Source organism: Salvelinus fontinalis, chromosome 41 (assembly GCF_029448725.1).
Source record: "Salvelinus fontinalis isolate EN_2023a chromosome 41, ASM2944872v1, whole genome shotgun sequence".
NCBI lineage: Eukaryota > Metazoa > Chordata > Actinopteri > Salmoniformes > Salmonidae > Salvelinus > Salvelinus fontinalis.
Window position 1 is genome coordinate 6,643,200 of NC_074705.1, and position 19,212 is coordinate 6,662,411.

The 19,212-nt window shown below is 45.3% G+C and overlaps 1 protein-coding gene across 2 annotated transcripts in view; it reads left to right on the forward strand.

Moving 5' to 3' along the window:
- The first annotated feature begins 279 nt into the window (after positions 1 to 279).
- Positions 280 to 19,212, forward strand: part of LOC129840509 (interleukin-1 receptor accessory protein-like 1-B) — a 43,585-nt gene continuing 24,652 nt past the window's right edge. For both annotated transcript variants that reach the window (XM_055908428.1, XM_055908427.1), the window contains exon 1: positions 280 to 458. In XM_055908428.1, the coding sequence (XP_055764403.1) occupies positions 295 to 458 (164 nt within the window). In that variant the 5' untranslated portion in view covers positions 280 to 294. The remainder of the gene's footprint in view (positions 459 to 19,212) is intronic.

The window sequence follows — 19,212 nt, forward strand, 5'->3', positions numbered from 1 at the left end:
AGAGGGGATAGGGGAACTTCAGAGGGGATAGGGGAACTTCAGAGGGGATAGGGGAACTTCAGAGGGGATAGGGGAACTTCACGGGGGTCTATGAGTTCAGGAGGATGTAGGTGTTGGAAGGTGCAGGAGAGTCTGGAGGTCTGCATTAGAACCTAGACAATAGGAGACACCATCTAATAAGAAGCACCCATATTATCCATGGTACTGGAAAGAGCTACATTAGTGGGCTCCACCTCACCCAGACATTTTCCACTGCTTTACCCAGAACCATATTACTTCCTTACCACAACAACCATGCCTTATTTCCTGTTTCCTGTCACCACAGGAAATCAAGTCAACCTGACGTGCCGAGCGTTCTTCGGCTTCGCCGGGGAGGTCAGTCCGCTCATCTACTGGATGAAGGGAGAGAAGTTCATCGAAGACCTGGATGTGGAGAGGTTCAGAGAGAGTGACATCAAGTAAGACACACACACACACACACACATCAAGTAACACCCTGTCACACACACACACGTCAAGTAAGACCCTGTTACACACACACACTTCAAGTAAGACCCTGTTACACACACACACATCGCTTGAGGTCATATGGGATATACATACGTTCCTGCATGAACTGTAAAAAGTCAAAAACACAGTTTTGACCAACACACTTGTGATGCTGTGGTATGATGTAATGCTATTACCAGGCTGTGGTATGATGTAATGATATTACCAGGCTGTGGTATGATGTAATGATATTATCAGGTTGTGGTATGATGTAATGATATTACCAGGCTGTGGTATGATGTACTGCTATTACCAGGCTATGGTATGTTGTAATGCTATTACCAACCTGTGGTATGATGTAATGTTATTACAAGGCTGTGGTATGTTGTAATCAGGCTGTGGTATGATGTAATGATATTACCAGGCTGTGGTATGTTGTAATCAGGCTGTGGTATGTTGTACTGCTATTACCAGGCTGTGGTATGTTGTAATCAGGCTGTGGTATGATGTAATCAGGCTGTGGTATGATGTAATGCTATTACCAGGCTGTGGTATGATGTAATGCTATTACCAGGCTGTGGTATGATGTAATGCTATTACCAGGCTGTGGTATGTTGTAATGCTATTACCAGGCTGTGGTATGATGTAATGCTATTACCAGGCTGTGGTATGTTGTACTGCTATTACCAGGCTGTGGTATGATGTAATGCTATTACCAGGCTGTGGTATGATGTAATGCTATTACCAGGCTGTGGTATAATGTAATGCTATTACCAGGCTGTGGTATGATGTAATGCTATTACCAGGCTGTGGTATGTTGCAGTGCTATTACCAGGCTGTGGTATGATGTAATGCTATTACCAGGCTGTGGTATAATGTAATGCTATTACCAGGCTGTGGTATGATGTAATGCTATTACCAGGCTGTGGTATGTTGCAGTGCTATTACCAGGCTGTGGTATGATGTAATGATATTACCAGGCTGTGGTATGATGTAATGCTATTACCAGGATGTGGTATGATGTACTGCTATTACCAGGCTGTGGTATGTTGTACTGCTATTACCAGGCTGTGGTATGATGTAATGCTATTACCAGGCTGTGGTATGATGTAATGTTATTAACAGACTGTGGTATGTTGTAATCAGGCTGTGGTATGTTGTAATGCTATTACCAGGCTGTGGTATGTTGTAATGCTATTACCAGGCTGTGGTATGTTGTAATCAGGCTGTGGTATGTTGTAATGCTATTACCAGGCTGTGGTATGTTGTAATGCTATTACCAGGCTGTGGTATGATGTAATGCTATTACCAGGCTATGGTATGATGTAATGCTATTACCAGGCTGTGGTATGATGTACTGCTATTACCAGGCTATGGTATGTTGTACTGCTATTACCAGGCTGTGGTATGATGTAGTGCTATTACCAGGCTATGGTATGTTGTACTGCTATTACCAGGCTGTGGTATGATGTACTGCTATTACCAGGCTGTGGTATGATGTACTGCTATTACCAGGCTGAGGTATGATGTAGTGCTATTACCAGGCTGTGGTATGTTGTACTGCTATTACCAGGCTGTGGTATGATGTAGTGCTATTACCAGGCTGTGGTATGATGTACTGCTATTACCAGGCTGTGGTATGATGTACTGCTATTACCAGGCTATGGTATGTTGTAATGCTATTACCAGGCTGTGGTATGATGTAATGCCATTACCAGGCTGTGGTATGATGTAATGCTATTACCAGGCTGTGGTATGATGTAATGATATTACCAGGCTGTGGTATGTTGTAATGCTATTACCAGGCTGTGGTATGATGTAATGTTATTAACAGACTGTGGTATGATGTAATCAGGCTGTGGTATGATGTAATGCTATTACCAGGCTGTGGTATGTTGTAATGCTATTACCAGGCTGTGGTATGTTGTAATGCTATTACCAGGCTGTGGTATGTTGTACTGCTATTACCAGGCTGTGGTATGTTGTACTGCTATTACCAGGCTGTGGTATGATATTACCAGGCTGTGGTATGATGTAATGCTATTACCAGGCTATGGTATGATGTAATGCTATTACCAGGCTGTGGTATGATGTAATCAGGCTGTGGTATGATGTAATGCTATTACCAGGCTGTGGTATGATGTAATGCTATTACCAGGCTGTGGTATGATGTAATCAGGCTGTGGTATGTTGTAATGCTATTACCAGGCTGTGGTATGATGTAGTGCTATTACCAGGCTGTGGTATGATGTAATGATATTACCAGACTGTGGTATGTTGTAATGCTATTACCAGGCTGTGGTATGATGTAATGATATTACCAGGCTGTGGTATGATGTAATGCTATTACCAGGCTGTGGTATGATGTAATGATATTACCAGGCTGTGGTATGATGTAATGCTATTACCAGGCTGTGGTATGATGTAATGATATTACCAGGCTGTGGTATGTTGTACTGCTATTACCAGGCTGTGGTATGATGTACTGCTATTACCAGGCTATGGTATGTTGTAATGCTATTACCAGGCTGTGGTATGATGTAATGCTATTACCAGGCTGTGGTATGATGTAATGATATTACCAGGCTGTGGTATGTTGTACTGCTATTACCAGGCTGTGGTATGATGTAATGCTATTACCAGGCTGTGGTATGATGTAATGATATTACCAGGCTGTGGTATGTTGTACTGCTATTACCAGGCTGTGGTATGTTGTACTGCTATTACCAGGCTATGGTATGTTGTAATGCTATTACCAGGCTGTGGTATGATGTAATGATATTACCAGGCTGTGGTATGATGTAATGCTATTACCAGGCTCTGGTATGATGTAATGCCATTACCAGGCTGTGGTATGATGTAATGATATTACCAGGCTGTGGTATGATGTACTGCTATTACCAGGCTGTGATATGATGTACTGCTATTACCAGGCTATGGTATGTTGTAATGCTATTACCAGGCTGTGGTATGATGTAATGCCATTACCAGGCTGTGGTATGATGTAATGATATTACCAGGCTGTGGTATGTTGTACTGCTATTACCAGGCTGTGGTATGATATTACCAGGCTGTGGTATGATGTAATGCTATTACCAGGCTGTGGTATGATGTAATGCTATTACCAGGCTGTGGTATGATGTAATCAGGCTGTGGTATGATGTAATGATATTACCAGGCTGTGGTATGTTGTACTGCTATTACCAGGCTGTGGTATGATGTAATGATATTACCAGACTGTGGTATGATGTAATCAGGCTGTGGTATGTTGTAATGCTATTACCAGGCTGTGGTATGATGTAGTGCTATTACCAGGCTGTGGTATGTTGTAATGCTATTACCAGGCTGTGGTATGATGTAATGATATTACCAGGCTGTGGTATGATGTAATGCTATTACCAGGCTGTGGTATGATGTAATCAGGCTGTGGTATGTTGTACTGCTATTACCAGGCTGTGGTATGTTGTAATGCTATTACCAGGCTGTGGTATGATGTAATGCTATTACCAGGCTGTGGTATGATGTAATCAGGCTGTGGTATGTTGTACTGCTATTACCAGGCTGTGGTATGATGTAATGCTATTACCAGGCTGTGGTATGTTGTAATGCTATTACCAGGCTGTGGTATGTTGTAATGCTATTACCAGGCTGTGGTATGATGTAATGCTATTACCAGACTGTGGTATGATGTAATGCTATTACCAGGCTGTGGTATGTTGTAATGCTATTACCAGGCTGTGGTATGATGTAATGCTATTACCAGGCTGTGGTATGATGTAATGATATTACCAGGCTGTGGTATGATGTAATCAGGCTGTGGTATGATGTAATGATATTACCAGGCTGTGGTATGATGTAATGCTATTACCAGGCTGTGGTATGATGTAATGCTATTACCAGGCTATGGTATGATGTAATCAGGCTGTGGTATGATGTAATGATATTACCAGGCTGTGGTATGTTGTAATGCTATTACCAGGCTGTGGTATGTTGTAATGCTATTACCAGGCTGTGGTATGATGTAATGCTATTACCAGGCTGTGGTATGTTGTAATGCTATTACCAGGCTGTGGTATGTTGTAATGCTATTACCAGGCTGTGGTATGTTGTAATGCTATTACCAGGCTGTGGTATGATGTAATGCTATTACCAGGCTGTGGTATGATGTAATGATATTACCAGGCTGTGGTATGTTGTACTGCTATTACCAGGCTGTGGTATGATGTAATGCTATTACCAGGCTGTGGTATGATGTAATGATATTACCAGGCTGTGGTATGTTGTAATGCTATTACCAGGCTGTGGTAAGATGTAATGCTATCACCAGGCTGTGGTATGTTGTAATCAGGCTGTGGTATGTTGTAATCAGGCTGTGGTATGATGTAATGCTATTACCAGGCTGTGGTATGATGTAATGCTATTACCAGGCTGTGGTATGATGTAATGCTATTACCAGGCTGTGGTATGATGTAATGTTATTACCAGGCTGTGGTATGTTGTAATCAGGCTGTGGTATGATGTAATGCTATTACCAGGCTATGGTATGTTGTACTGCTATTACCAGGCTGTGGTATGTTGTAATCAGGCTGTGGTATGATGTAATGCTATTACCAGGCTGTGGTATGATGTAATGCTATTACCAGGCTGTGGTATGTTGTACTGCTATTACCAGGCTGGACTCTCCCAGGGTGTCTCACCCCACTCTCCTAGGGTGTCTCACCCCACTCTCCTAGGGTGTCTCACCCCACTCTCCCAGGGTGTCTCACCCCACTCTCCCAGGGTGTCTCACCCCACTCTCCTAGGGTGTCTCACCCCACTCTCCCAGGGTGTCTCACCCCACTCTCCGAGGGTTTCTCACCCCACTCTCCCAGGGTGTCTCATCCCACTCTCCTAGGGTGTCTCACCCCACTCTCCCAGGGTGTCTCACCCCACTCTCCTAGGGTTTCTCACCCCACTCTCCCAGGGTGTCTCACCCCACTCTCCTAGGGTGTCTCACCCCACTCTCCTAGGGTTTCTCACCCCACTCTCCCAGGGTGTCTCACCCCACTCTCCTAGGGTGTCTCACCCCACTCTCCTAGGGTGTCTCACCCCACTCTCCCAGGGTGTCTCACCCCACTCTCCTAGGGTGTCTCACCCCACTCTCCCAGGGTGTCTCACCCCACTCTCCCAGGGTGTCTCACCCCACTCTCCTAGGGTGGCTCACCCCACTCTACCAGGGTGTCTCACCCCACTCTCCCAGGGTGTCTCACCCCACTCTCCCAGGGTGTCTCACCCCACTCGACCAGGGTGTCTCACCCCACTCCCCCAGGGTGTCTCACCCCACTCTCCTAGGGTGTCTCACCCCACTCTCCCAGGGTGTCTCTCCCCACTCTCCTAGGGTTTCTCACCCCACTCTCCCAGGGTGTCTCACCCCACTCTCCCAGGGTGTCTCACCCCACTCTCCCAGGGTGTCTCACCCCACTCTCCGAGGGTGTCTCACCCCACTCTCCTAGGGTGTCTCACCCCACTCCCCCAGGGTGTCTCACCCCACTCTCCTAGGGTGTCTCACCCCACTTCCCCAGGGTGTCTCACCCCACTCTCCTAGGGTGTCTCACCCCACTCCCCCAGGGTGTCTCACCCCACTCTCCTAGGGTGTCTCACCCCACTCCCCCAGGGTGTTTCACCCCACTCTCCTAGGGTGTCTCACCCCACTCTCCCAGGGTGTCTCACCCCACTCTCCCAGGGTGTCTCTCCCCACTCTCCCAGGGTTTCTCACCCCACTCTCCTAGGGTGTCTCTCCCCACTCTCCTAGGGTGTCTCACACCACTCTCCTAGGGTGTCTCACCCCACTCTCCTAGGGTGTCTCACACCACTCTCCTAGGGTGTCTCACCCCACTCTCCTAGGGTGTCTCTCCCCACTCTCCTAGGGTGTCTCACCCCACTCTCCTAGGGTGTCTCACCCCACTCTCCTAGGGTGTCTCACACCACTCTCCCAGGGTGTCTCACCCCACTCTCCTAGGGTGTCTCACCCCACTCTCCTAGGGTGTCTCACCCCACTCTCCTAGGGTGTCTCACCCCACTCTCCCAGGGTGTCTCACCCCACTCCCCCAGGGTGTCTCACCCCACTCTCCCAGGGTGTCTCACCCCACTCTCCCAGGGTGTCTCACCCCACTCTCCTAGGGTGTCTCACCCCACTCTCCCAGGGTGTCTCACCCCACTCTCCTAGGGTGTCTCACCCCACTCTCCCAGGGTGTCTCACCCCACTCTCCCAGGGTGTCTCACCCCACTCTCCCAGGGTGTCTCACCCCACTCTCCCAGGGTGTCTCACCCCACTCTCCCAGGGTGTCTCAAGGAGAGTTGGGAAATGCAAAACAACACATGCGTATTAATACACACTTGTACATGTGTGAAATAGGACAAATATAAGCACCCACCAAATGATTGTTATTATGTTTTAAGCTGTTACCATGAGAACGGGTGCCCTAGTGATTCCTATGCACACATGCGGAGTGCGATCTAAGATTACAAGTGCAGGATATTAGATAGGATTTGAGATAGCCTGGAGCCGTTCTCCTCCCGTGTTTGCATGCATATACAGAGGAGGTCAGGAGCATTTATCCTCATACAAGAGAGTCAGGGACACAGCGCAATAACAACCATTTAAAGGCCAGTTCCCACAAATACCTCACCGCACTCTGACAGCTCTAGCAGAGAAATGAAACTTTTCCGTCACCAGCCATAGCTTTTTCTTCAATAACATCAATGAATGTTTAATGGCGTTAGTCAAGAATTCAGGCGATCATACATTCTTTATTATTGCACGGCGTGTGTGTGTTCTCTGAAAGCGATCAGGCTTGCTTGCTTTGCTTATCACGTTGCTGGTCTTGAATGCTAAAGTTATACTGAGTGGGCGTGAGCTGAGGAGCTGGAGAGGAGAGCAAGGGAACTCTGGGAGTTCTCTTTTACTTTGATTTGTGGGCGTCTAGTGGGAACAGCTCTGCTCTTCAGCCTTGGAGAAACATATACACACACACACACACACATAAATACATACACACACACAAACACACACACACACGCACAGACACACACATACAAACACACAGCCAGACACACACACACACACACAACACACACACACACACACACACACACACACACACACACACACACACACACACACACACACACACACACACACACGGAGACACACACTTACAAACACACACACACACACACACACATGGGCTGAATACTCCATGGATCACTAGTACATATACAGTACCTGTCCAGGGGACTCTCACAGACATGGAGCATCTGTCTCTTTGTCTTCACAATCCATCCATCTGTCCGTTAATCCAACAGTCAATCCATTCCTCTGTTAATCCAACAGTCAATCCATTCCTCCGTTAATCCAACAATCCATCCATCCATTCCTCTGTTAATCCAATAGTCCATCCATCCATCCCTCCATTAATCCAACAGCCATCCATCCATCCATTCCTCTGTTAATCCTACAGTCCATCCATCCCTCCATTAATCCAACAGTCATCCATCCATCCATTCCTCTGTTAATCCAATAGTCCATCCATCCATCCCTCCGTTAATCCTACAGTCATCCATCCATTCCTCTGTTAATCCAATAGTCCATCCATCCCTCCGTTAATCCAACAATCCATCCATCCATTCCTCTGTTAATCCAACAATCCATCCATCCATTCCTCTGTTAATCCAACAGTCCATCCATTCCTCTGTTAATCCAACAGCCCATCCATCCATTTCTCTGTTAAACCAACAGTCCATCCATTCCTCTGTTAATCTAACAGTCCATCCATTTCTCTGTTAAACCAACAGTCCATTCATTCCTCTGTTAATCCAACAGTCCATCCATTCCTCTGTTAATCCAACAGCCCATCCATCCATTTCTCTGTTAAACCAACAGTCCATCCATTCCTCTGTTAATCCAACAGCCCATCCATCCATTTATCTGTTAACATTTACATTTACATTTAAGTCATTTAGCAGACGCTCTTATCCAGAGCGACTTACAAATTGGTGCATTCACCTTATGACATCTAGATAATTGCTCTAAACTACACAATTATCTTTGATACAAAGACGGCTATGTAGCTAGCTAAAATCAAACAAATCAAACCGTTGTACTGTAATGAAATGAAATTAAATGTGATACTACCTGTGGAGCGAAGCGGAATGCGACCATGTTGTTGAATGCGGAACACGTTGAATCTCATGTTAATCCAACAGTCCATCCATTCCTCTGTTAATCCATCAACCCATCCATTAATTTCTCTATTAAACCAACAGTCCATCCATTCCTCTGTTAATCTAACAGCCCATCTATCCATTCCTCTGTTAATCCAACAGTCCATCCATTCCTCTGTTAATCTAACAGTCCATCTATCCATTCCTCTGTTAATCCAACAGTCCATCCATTCCTCTGTTAATCTAACAGTCCAACCATTCCTCTGTTAATCTAACAGTCCATCCATTCCTCTGTTAATCCAACAGTCCATCCAGTCCTCTGTTAATCCAACAGTCCATCCATTCCTCTGTTAATCCAACAGTCCATCCATTCCTCTGTTAATCCAACAGTCCATCCATTCCTCTGTTAATCTAACAGTCCATCCATTCCTCTGTTAATCCAACAATCCATCCATTCCCCTGTTAATCCAACAGTCCATCCATTCCCCTGTTAATCCAACAATCCATCCATCCATTCCTCTGTTAATCCAACAGTCCATCCATTCCTCTGTTAATCTAACAGTCCAACCATTCCTCTGTTAATCTAACAGTCCATCCATTCCTCTGTTAATCCAACAATCCATCCATTCCCCTGTTAATCCAACAGTCCATCCATCCAATTCATCCATCTTCAGCGTCTGGCTGTGCTTTTATTCAAGCCAATTCACTTCAATATGTTTTATTGGTCCTCAAGGGGCAATTATAGCAGAACTGACCATGGCATGGCAGACATAGCATTACCATAACAACAACAGAGAACAGGAAACGCTGAAAACACATAATAACACTTATTGCTCCAGTGAATAAGAGTTCCAAGGAAAAACAGCAGTCCACAATACTCCATACTTGCTAACTTGAGTCCATATAGGTTTTCCCTATTGGTCATTGATGTTTAACACACATTCTGATATGTCCGGAGACCTCCCTCTGTAGAACAGCAGCTACATCAGGAACACCTTCCGTAACTACACTCACAATGTACTCAAACCTCCGCAGGAATCAATTCATCATTCTATAAACGTCTCAGAGAAAACTCCATACGAATGATGCGTTTGATCCAGGACTCCTAAATAACAATGCATTTCATCCAGAATTTGCTTCTCCAACCTCTTCGGTGACCCCCTTGTACGGCATCCATATTAGGAAGTCCCTGGGGGGCTCTGGTCAAAAGTCATGCACTATGTAGGGAACAGGGTGCCATTTGGGACGAAGCCTCTCAGCTGTCAGACCCCTTCCCTACCTATATTCCATTGGACACATATCTCCATGCTCAGCAGATGTGAGCTAATGAAAAGGTTAGCTGGAACATGGAGTGGGACAAGCAGGGAAGAGAGGAGATGAGACAGTGAAAGGCATGACATTTGGAAACGTCTCTGTAAGCTAGCAGGTTCAGAGTACCTGGAGCAGATCTCTCACTCCAAACCTGGTGATGACTTCATACCAATTAGGCTTGGAATAAATCAATGGAAAAAGAGAAGGAGAGAGAGAAGGAGAGAGAGTGAGAGAGTGAGAGAGTGAGAGAGGGAGGGAGGGAGGGAGGGAGGGAGGGAGGGAGGGAGGGAGGGAGGGAGGGAGGGAAGGAAGGAAGGAGAGGGAGAGGGGGAGAGAGACTGAGAGACCAGAGAGAGAAACCGAGAGACCAGAAAGAGAGAGAGACCAAAGAGAGAGAGAGAAACCGAGAGACCAGACAGAGAGAGACCGAAAGACCAGAGAGAGAGAGACCGAGAGACCGAAGAGAGAGAGACCGAGAGACAAGAGAGAGAGAGAGAGAGACCAGAGAGAGAGAGAGAAACCGAGAGACCAGAGAGAGAGAGACCGAGAGACCAGAGAGAGAGAGACCGAGAGACCAGAGAGAGAGAGACCGAGAGACCAGAGAGAGAAACCGAGAGACCAGAGAGAGAGAGAGTCCAGAGACCAGGCTGTAGTATTGAACATGTGAAGACCTAGTTGTCTTAGGTTACACAATAGTTACCCAGAAGAAAATGGGGGAGGGTCATGCTTTTTAAATTTCAGTCATGAGGAAGGTTTAGTTGTTTTGTATTTTTTTTGTCCAGGGCAAGGTCATGTAATTTGTAAATCAATAACATTTCATATTTCTCAGGGTTTGATAATTAGTTGCTTATTATATTATTTAATGTGTGCCCGATGATGCCCCTCATCCCTGATGTTCTGCTGGGAGCACAATATCAAGTGAGCCCAGTGTTGTCTCACTAAAATGATCCGTAGCCTATACAAGCCTTTCTCAAATCCCGGTCTATGGAGGAATGCTTTCCAGTCTGCAGCATATTTATCTTGAACATGATTTTTTTTTTTCTGGTCTGTGGCATATTCGACTCAAATAAATACGTGCAGTGGGACTACTTGTGCAATGCGCTGAACTATGTATGCAGCAGTAAACAAATTGTGTTGCCATAATTAATTATAGCTACACCAAACACACACACACACACACACACACACACACACACACACACACACACACACACACACACACACACACACACACACACACACACACACACACACACACACACACACACACACACACACACACACACACACACACACAAGCTAGCCCTGTTGCTCAGCCTGCACACACTCTCTCTCTCTCTCTCTCTCTCTCTCTCTCTCCCTCTCTCCCTCCCTCCCTCCCTCCCTCCCTCCCTCCCTCCCTGGATTTGTTTCAAATAACAGCTGCCCGCCAAACCCAGTCTGTGTGATATGTCAGACATGCCTCAGCCGATCTGCTATGAAGCCATCGAAAATACGCAGACATTCAGAAGCAAAGCTTCCACATCTCAAGGATAAAACAGACCATTGTTTTTTTTTCTCAAACCAAACAAACAAAAATGCTGCACAATAATTTCACAGATAATGTGAGTTTACTGAAGGCTTCATACTTCCTCTCTCATAGCATAGTGCCAGGCTCCTTTCACTATAGTTGAAAATCTGGTCATGCCCTCAGTCGTGGATGCTTGCCCAGAGGTTTGATCTGCTGCTACAAAGATCAGTGAAATCCCACGTTCCAATGACACTGTCACGCGTAGAATCCAGGATCTGGCCGATGATATAGAATCACATGGAGGTTTTAGACAGAGCCCGCACATCAAATTGGTTTGTAATCCAATTAGATGAGACGGCTGACATTTCAAATGCCGCTTCTTGTATATATTAGCTACATATATGAAGAATGTCTTTCTTGCAGAGAGTTTCCTCAGAATAAAACTACAGGTGAAATATTCTGTGTTCTGAACGAGTACATCACGGGACATGGATTACGATGGGACCATTATATCGGGATCTTGTAGGCTCACAGACAAGTCTACTGCTCAACCAAAACCATGCAGGTGACATTTTCCAAGCAAACAATAAAATTACCGATTTCAAGAAAAAGCTGGGCGCCTGGAGAGACAAAGTGGATAGAGGCATTTTCTCCCATCTATTCTTATCTGTGGTTGACGTGGGTGATGTAGACATGGATCACATGTGTACATTGATGGGGTCACATCTGAGCGAAACTCTACTCAAATTCGACGATTACTTCCCCTCACAATCTGATCCACACCCGGGAAAGCAGTGGATGCGTAATCCGTTCACCAGCACTGAAGAGACTCACAGCTTGTCACCGGTTCCCGTGACCAAGGCCTGCGCTAGTTTTAATGAGATGAAGACATGAATCCCCTTTCCTTCTACATACTTATGAAAGACCACCGTCTGGTTCCAGATCTCTTGGTGCTGTCTTTTCAACTCCCAGGGTCATTGCATGATAACAACTATAGAAGTTTGCTATAGGCCTACAACACAAACAGGTATGGGAACACCAGGCTGATGCTTGCTGCAACAAAATCTAAATATCGCAGAAGACTGGCTGTTGAAAACACCTTCACAACTCCCGGGTGTCCCTGGAACAAACAGTTTGAGAAAGGCCGGCCTATAATATAGGCTATACTAAGAGCATGTACGGAGAAGCACAGGTGTCACGGATCCCTCTGGAACATTCATCACCTGTCCCCTATTTCCACTGATTAGTATTTGTATATATGTGCCCTTTGTTTCACCATAGTGCTGTCCATTATTGTTACTATGTCCGTTGGTGCGTGTGAGTACCTGTGCTGTGTGTTTTGGCTGCGTGCCATGTGGATTGTGCAGATGATTACGGGTCTCGTCCCGTGTGTTAATCATTGTGTGTTATGTATTCGAGGTGCTCCTCGCTCTTTTGTTTGGGTTTCAACCCTGTGTTTTATGTACGTGTTTGTTTGGTCTTCGTCCCCGTGCCTTTACACGCCACGCCGTCATTTGGGGTATCATTTAACAAACTATTACGCATTCCTGCGCCTGTCTGCTGAATCTCTTCATACCAACGTGACAGCAGGGGAAAGTTATATGTCGAAGAAAATGTACTTCCTTCACAAGTTTTTTGCTGCTGGGATGCTGTATATACAACTAGGCTACACTGCATTACACACTGCATTGGATAGGCGTTCCCAACGACTGTGCTGTGTACGGTGGCACTTCAGGAGGATAGTCAATTTGTCCCAAAAAAAGGCAATATCTATGCAAGCGGACTAGGCCTACTGACATCCTGTTCAGCTTGAGAGGGAGAGCGGGAAGATGAAGAGCTTACTATTTCTATCATTCATTTGAATGAAAACAATAGGTTTCATTGCCCGTAATGAAGCTATTTATCAGAGTTATTGACCTCAAAAAAAGCCACATTCTAGTAATTTATATAAACTACTGTTTAAAAGTATGGGGTCACTTAGAAATGTCCTTGTTTTTGAAAGAAATTCACATTTTTGGTCTATTAAAATAACATCAAATTGATCAGAAATACAATATAGACATTGTTAATGTTGTAAATGACTATTGTAGCTGGAAACGGCAGATTTTTTATGGAATATCTACATAGGCGTACAGAGGCCAATTATCAGCAACCATCACTCCTGTGTTCCAATGGCACGTTGTGTTAGCTAATCCAAGTTTATTATTTTAAAAGGCTAATTGATCATTAGAAAACCATTTTGCAATTATGTTAGCACAGCTGAAAACTGTTGTTCTGATTAAAGAAGCAATAAAACTGGCCTTCTTTAGATTAGTTGAGTATCTGGAGCATCAGCATTTGTAGGTTTGATTACATGCTCAAAATGGCCAGAAATAAAGTCCTTTCTTCTGAAACTCGTCAGTCTATTCTTGTTCTGAGAAATGAATGTTATTCCATGCGAGAAATTGCCAAGAAACTGAAGATCACGTACAACGCTGTGTACTACTCACTTCACAGAAAAGTGCAAACTGGCTCTAACCAGAATAGAAAGAGGAGTGGGAGGCACCGGTGCACCGTAAGCTAGTGATGCGGATTGCCGTTAGCTAGTGATGCGCGGGTCAGCTCTTTGTTCACCCCCACCCACCTGCAATTGATGATAACCCATCCGCAACCGCCTCACTATTTGTGATAAAGTGAACATCTAAAGCCCGCACCCAACTCTAACCCGCAAATATTGAAAATTCGCTGTACAGGTCTCTTTTTTTCTCTTGAAAATGTATTGAGCAATTATGCTTGTCGTGAGCATTTAAAAAGGCTTGGGCCTATTGAACAGTAGCCTAGCATTTTACTGAAACAAAACAACATGTGAAACAATGAATGGACATCTTGTAGGCTTTGTGGGCTAATATCCTATACTGGTATATGAATGAATATAATCACATAATTCCCAAACCTTAACCCTAACCTTAACCATTCAGAGTTAATGCCTAAACTTAACCTTAAACACTTCGGAATTTGATGTTTGGAACAGTTCAAAATTTGACATTTGAGAAACATGGATGAACGTCTAATTCTGATTTGAGACTGTGAGAGCTTGTTGGCACAAGAATTATGAATTGCACCAAAATTATACATTTCTGGATTTTTAAAATAAATGTTTTCTCTTTATTCAACCCGTCCGCCACCTACCCGCCCCAAAAAGTTGCATGTTAGAATCCAGCTATATATATATATATATATATATATATATATATAATATAAAAACAATATTTGGTGTTTTAAGGTTATCCCAAACCTTAACCCTAACCTTAACCATTCGGAGTTAATGCTTAACCTTAACCTTAAACACTTCGGAATTTGATGTTTGGAACAGTTCAAAATTTGACATTTGAGAAACATGGATGAACGTCTAATTTTGATTTGAGACTGTGAGAGCCTGTTAGATTTTCTCCAGGTATCCCTCATTATAAATACATGAGTCCTTTACTGGAGCTCTGCCAGTGTGCTAGGGATGTGGGTTGGGTTATGATGTGGGTTAGGGGTATGATGTGGGTTAGGGTATGATGCAGGTTAGGGTTATGATGTAAGTTAGGGGTATGATGTGGGTTAGGGTTATGATGTAAGTTAGGGGTATGATGTGGGTTAGGGTTATGATGTGGGTTAGGGTTATGATGTGGGTTAGGGTTATGGTGTGGGTTGGGCTGGGTTGGGTTATGATGCGGGTTAGGGTTATGATGTGGGTTAGGGATATGATGTGGGTTAGGGTTATGATGTAAGTTAGGGATATGATATGGGTTGGGGGTATGATGTGAGTTAGGGGTATGATGTGGGTTAGTGTTAGGGTTATGGTGTGGGTTAGGGGTATGATGCGGGTTAGGGTTATGATGTGGGGGGGTTATGATGCGGGTTAGGTTTATGATGTGGGTTAGGGTTATAATGCGGGTTAGGGTTATGGTGCGGGTTAGGGTTATGATATGGGTTAGGGGTATGATGCGGGTTAGGGTTATGGTGCGGGTTAGGGTTATGATGTGGGTTAGGGTTATGATGTGGGTTAGGGTTATGATGTGGGTTAGGGTTATGATGTGGGTTAGGGGTATGATGTGGGTTAGGGTTATGATGTGGGTTAGGGTTATGGTGCGGGTTAGGGGTATGATGTGGGTTAGGGTTATGATGCGGGTTAGGGTTATGATGCGGGTTAGGGTTATGATGCGGGTTAGGGTTATGGTGCGGGTTAGGGGTATGATGTGGGTTAGAGTTATGATGTGGGTTCGGGCTATGATGTGGGTTAGGGTTATGGTGTGGGTCAGGGGTATGATGTGGGTTAGAGTTATGGTGTGGGTTAGGGGTATGGTGTGGGTTAGGGGTATGGTGTGGGTTAGGGGTATGATGCGGGTTAGGGTTATGATGCGGGTTAGGGGTATGATGCGGGTTATGGTTATGATGTGGGTTAGGGTTATGATGTGGGTTAGAGTTATGGTGCGGGTTAGGGTTATGATGCGGGTTAGGGTTATGGTGCGGGTTAGGGGTATGATGTGGGTTAGAGTTATGATGTGGGTTCGGGCTATGATGTGGGTTAGGGTTATGGTGTGGGTTATGGTTATGATGTGGGTTAGGGTTAGGGTTATGATGTGGTTAGAGTTATGGTGTGGGTTAGGGGTATGATGTGGGTTAGGGTTATGGTGTGGGTTAGGGGTATGATGTGGGTTAGAGTTATGGTGTGGGTTAGGGGTATGGTGTGGGTTAGGGGTATGATGTGGGTTAGGGTTATGATGTGGGTTAGGGTTATGGTGTGGGTTATGGTTATGATGTGGGTTAGGGTTATGATGTGGGTTAGAGTTATGGTGTGGGTTAGGGTTATGATGCGGGTTAGGGTTATGGTGCGGGTTAGGGGTATGATGTGGGTTAGAGTTATGATGTGGGTTCGGGCTATGATGTGGGTTAGGGTTATGGTGTGGGTTAGGGTTATGATGTGGGTTAGGGTTATGATGTGGGTTAGAGTTATGGTGTGGGTTAGGGGTATGATGTGGGTTAGGGTTATGGTGTGGGTTAGGGGTATGATGTGGGTTAGAGTTATGGTGTGGGTTAGGGGTATGGTGTGGGTTAGGGGTATGATGTGGGTTAGGGTTATAATGTGGGTTAGGGGTATGATGTGGGTTAGGTGTATGATGTGGGTTAGGGGTATGATGTGGGTTAGGGGTATGATGTGGGTTAGGGTTATGATGTGGGTTAGGGTTATGGTGTGGGTTAGGGGTATGATGTGGGTTAGGGGTATGATGTGGGTTAGGGGTATGATGTGGGTTAGGGTTATGATGTGGGTTAGGGTTATGGTGTGGGTTAGGGGTATGATGTGGGTTAGGTGTATGATGTGGGTTAGGGGTATGATGTGGGTTAGGGGTATGATGTGGGTTAGGGTTATGATGTGGGTTAGGGTTATGGTGTGGGTTAGGGGTATGATGTGGGTTAGGTGTATGATGTGGGTTAGGGGTATGATGTGGGTTAGGGGTATGATGTGGGTTAGGGTTATGATGTGGGCATGTGTACTATATGTTGTCTCCATATTCATCATCCCACTTGAAATCCACAATTTCATCCGCTATTGGCTTTGAAATGGAAATTAATCTAAAAGAGTGTTCTCTGTAGAGAATCTGGTAATACGAGAGATGGGGCATTTGGCACAATGTTTCACGACAGAGATATTTTACATACACATTACATTAAAGATAATTAAAGACTGCTTCCTAGTCTTCAAGAGATGTGGTCTCCATCTACAGTGGGTCTGAAGAGCCCTTGCAACACAAGGAAGGAGACCCTGTGGGAAAGCAACCAAGTGATGTAACACCCCTAATCTTGGATGACATTGTCATAACCTCTCTCTCACCTTCAAACTTTAATACAGTATTGTATCAGAGTCTCGGGAGGAATTCAGAGGATTCTTGTCAAGCACACACACACACACACACACACACACACACACACACACACACACACACACACACACACACACACACACACACACACACACACACACACACACACACACACACACACACACACACACACACACACACACACACACACACACACACTGAGATGGCTCTCTAGCGTAATCGACTCTATACTTTGCTGACATGTGAAGGAGCATTTAATGGGGGGGGGGGGGGGGGGGGCGGTCCCTAGGGACCTGTCAATCACAGCGATTGGAGCGCTCTCAAAGTTGATCCAACCAACCCTCTCCTCCTCCTCCACTCACATGCTGCTGCCTCTCTCCTCTCCTCTCCTCTCCTCTCCTCTCCTCTCCTCTCTCTCCTCTCTCCTCTCTCCTCTCTCCTCTCTCCTCTCTCCTCTCCTCTCCTCTCCCCTCTCTCCTCTCCTCTCCTCTCCTCTCCTCTCTTCTCCTCTCCTCTCTCCTCTCTCCTCTCTCCTCTCCCCTCTCCCCTCTCCCCTCTCCTCTCCTCCCTCCCTCTCCTGTCCTCTCTCCCCCATTATGCCTCTCAATAAGGCTTGATGTATATATATACTGGCACATCAGTGGGGGATTTGTCAGACCCTCCATGAGGCTTCTCAGCCTCATCAAACATCTAGTGCGTGTGCGTGTGTGTTGGGGGCCTACGATGTTTCCTCTCTCCTCTCTGTTGTTGTGTGATCACACTGGCTTCTCACTGCAGAGAACATCAAGGACTCCGCACCCTTTCATCTAGCCTCACTCCTTCAGCTTCACACACACACACACACACATACACTACACACACACACACACAATTTCTACAGAGACAGATCTGACCCATGATGATTCCCAATGCTTTTCTACGGAGACAGATCTGACCCATGATGATTCCCAATGCTTTTCTACAGAGACAGATCTGACCCATGATGATTCCCAATGCTTTTCTACAGAGACAGATCTGACCCATGATGATTCCCAATGCTTTTCTACAGAGACAGATCTGACCCATGATGATTCCCAATGCTTTTCTACAGAGACAGATCTGACCCATGATGATTCCCAATGCTTTTCTACAGAGACAGATCTGACCCATGATGATTCCCAATGCTTTTCTACAGAGACAGATCTGACCCATGATGATTCCCAATGCTTTTCTACAGAGACAGATCTGACCCATGATGATTCCCAATGCTTTTCTACAGAGACAGATCTGACCCATGATGATTCCCAATGCTTTTCTACGGAGACAGATCTGACCCATGATGATTCCCAATGCTTTTCTACAGAGACAGATCTGACCCATGATGATTCCCAATGCTTTTCTACAGAGACAGATCTGACACATGATGAGTCCCAATGCTTTTCTACGGAGACAGATCTGACCCATGATGATTCCCAATGCTTTTCTACAGAGACAGATCTGACCCATGATGATTCCCAATGCTTTTCTACAGAGACAGATCTGACCCATGATGATTCCCAATGCTTTTCTACAGAGACAGATCTGACCCATGATGATTCCCAATGCTTTTCTACAGAGACAGATCTGACCCATGATGATTCCCAATGCTTTTCTACAGAGACAGATCTGACCCATGATGATTCCCAATGCTTTTCTACAGAGACAGATCTGACCCATGATGATTCCCAATGCTTTTCTACAGAGACAGATCTGACCCATGATGATTCCCAATGCTTTTCTACAGAGACAGATCTGACCCATGATGATTCCCAATGCTTTTCTACGGAGACAGATCTGACCCATGATGATTCCCAA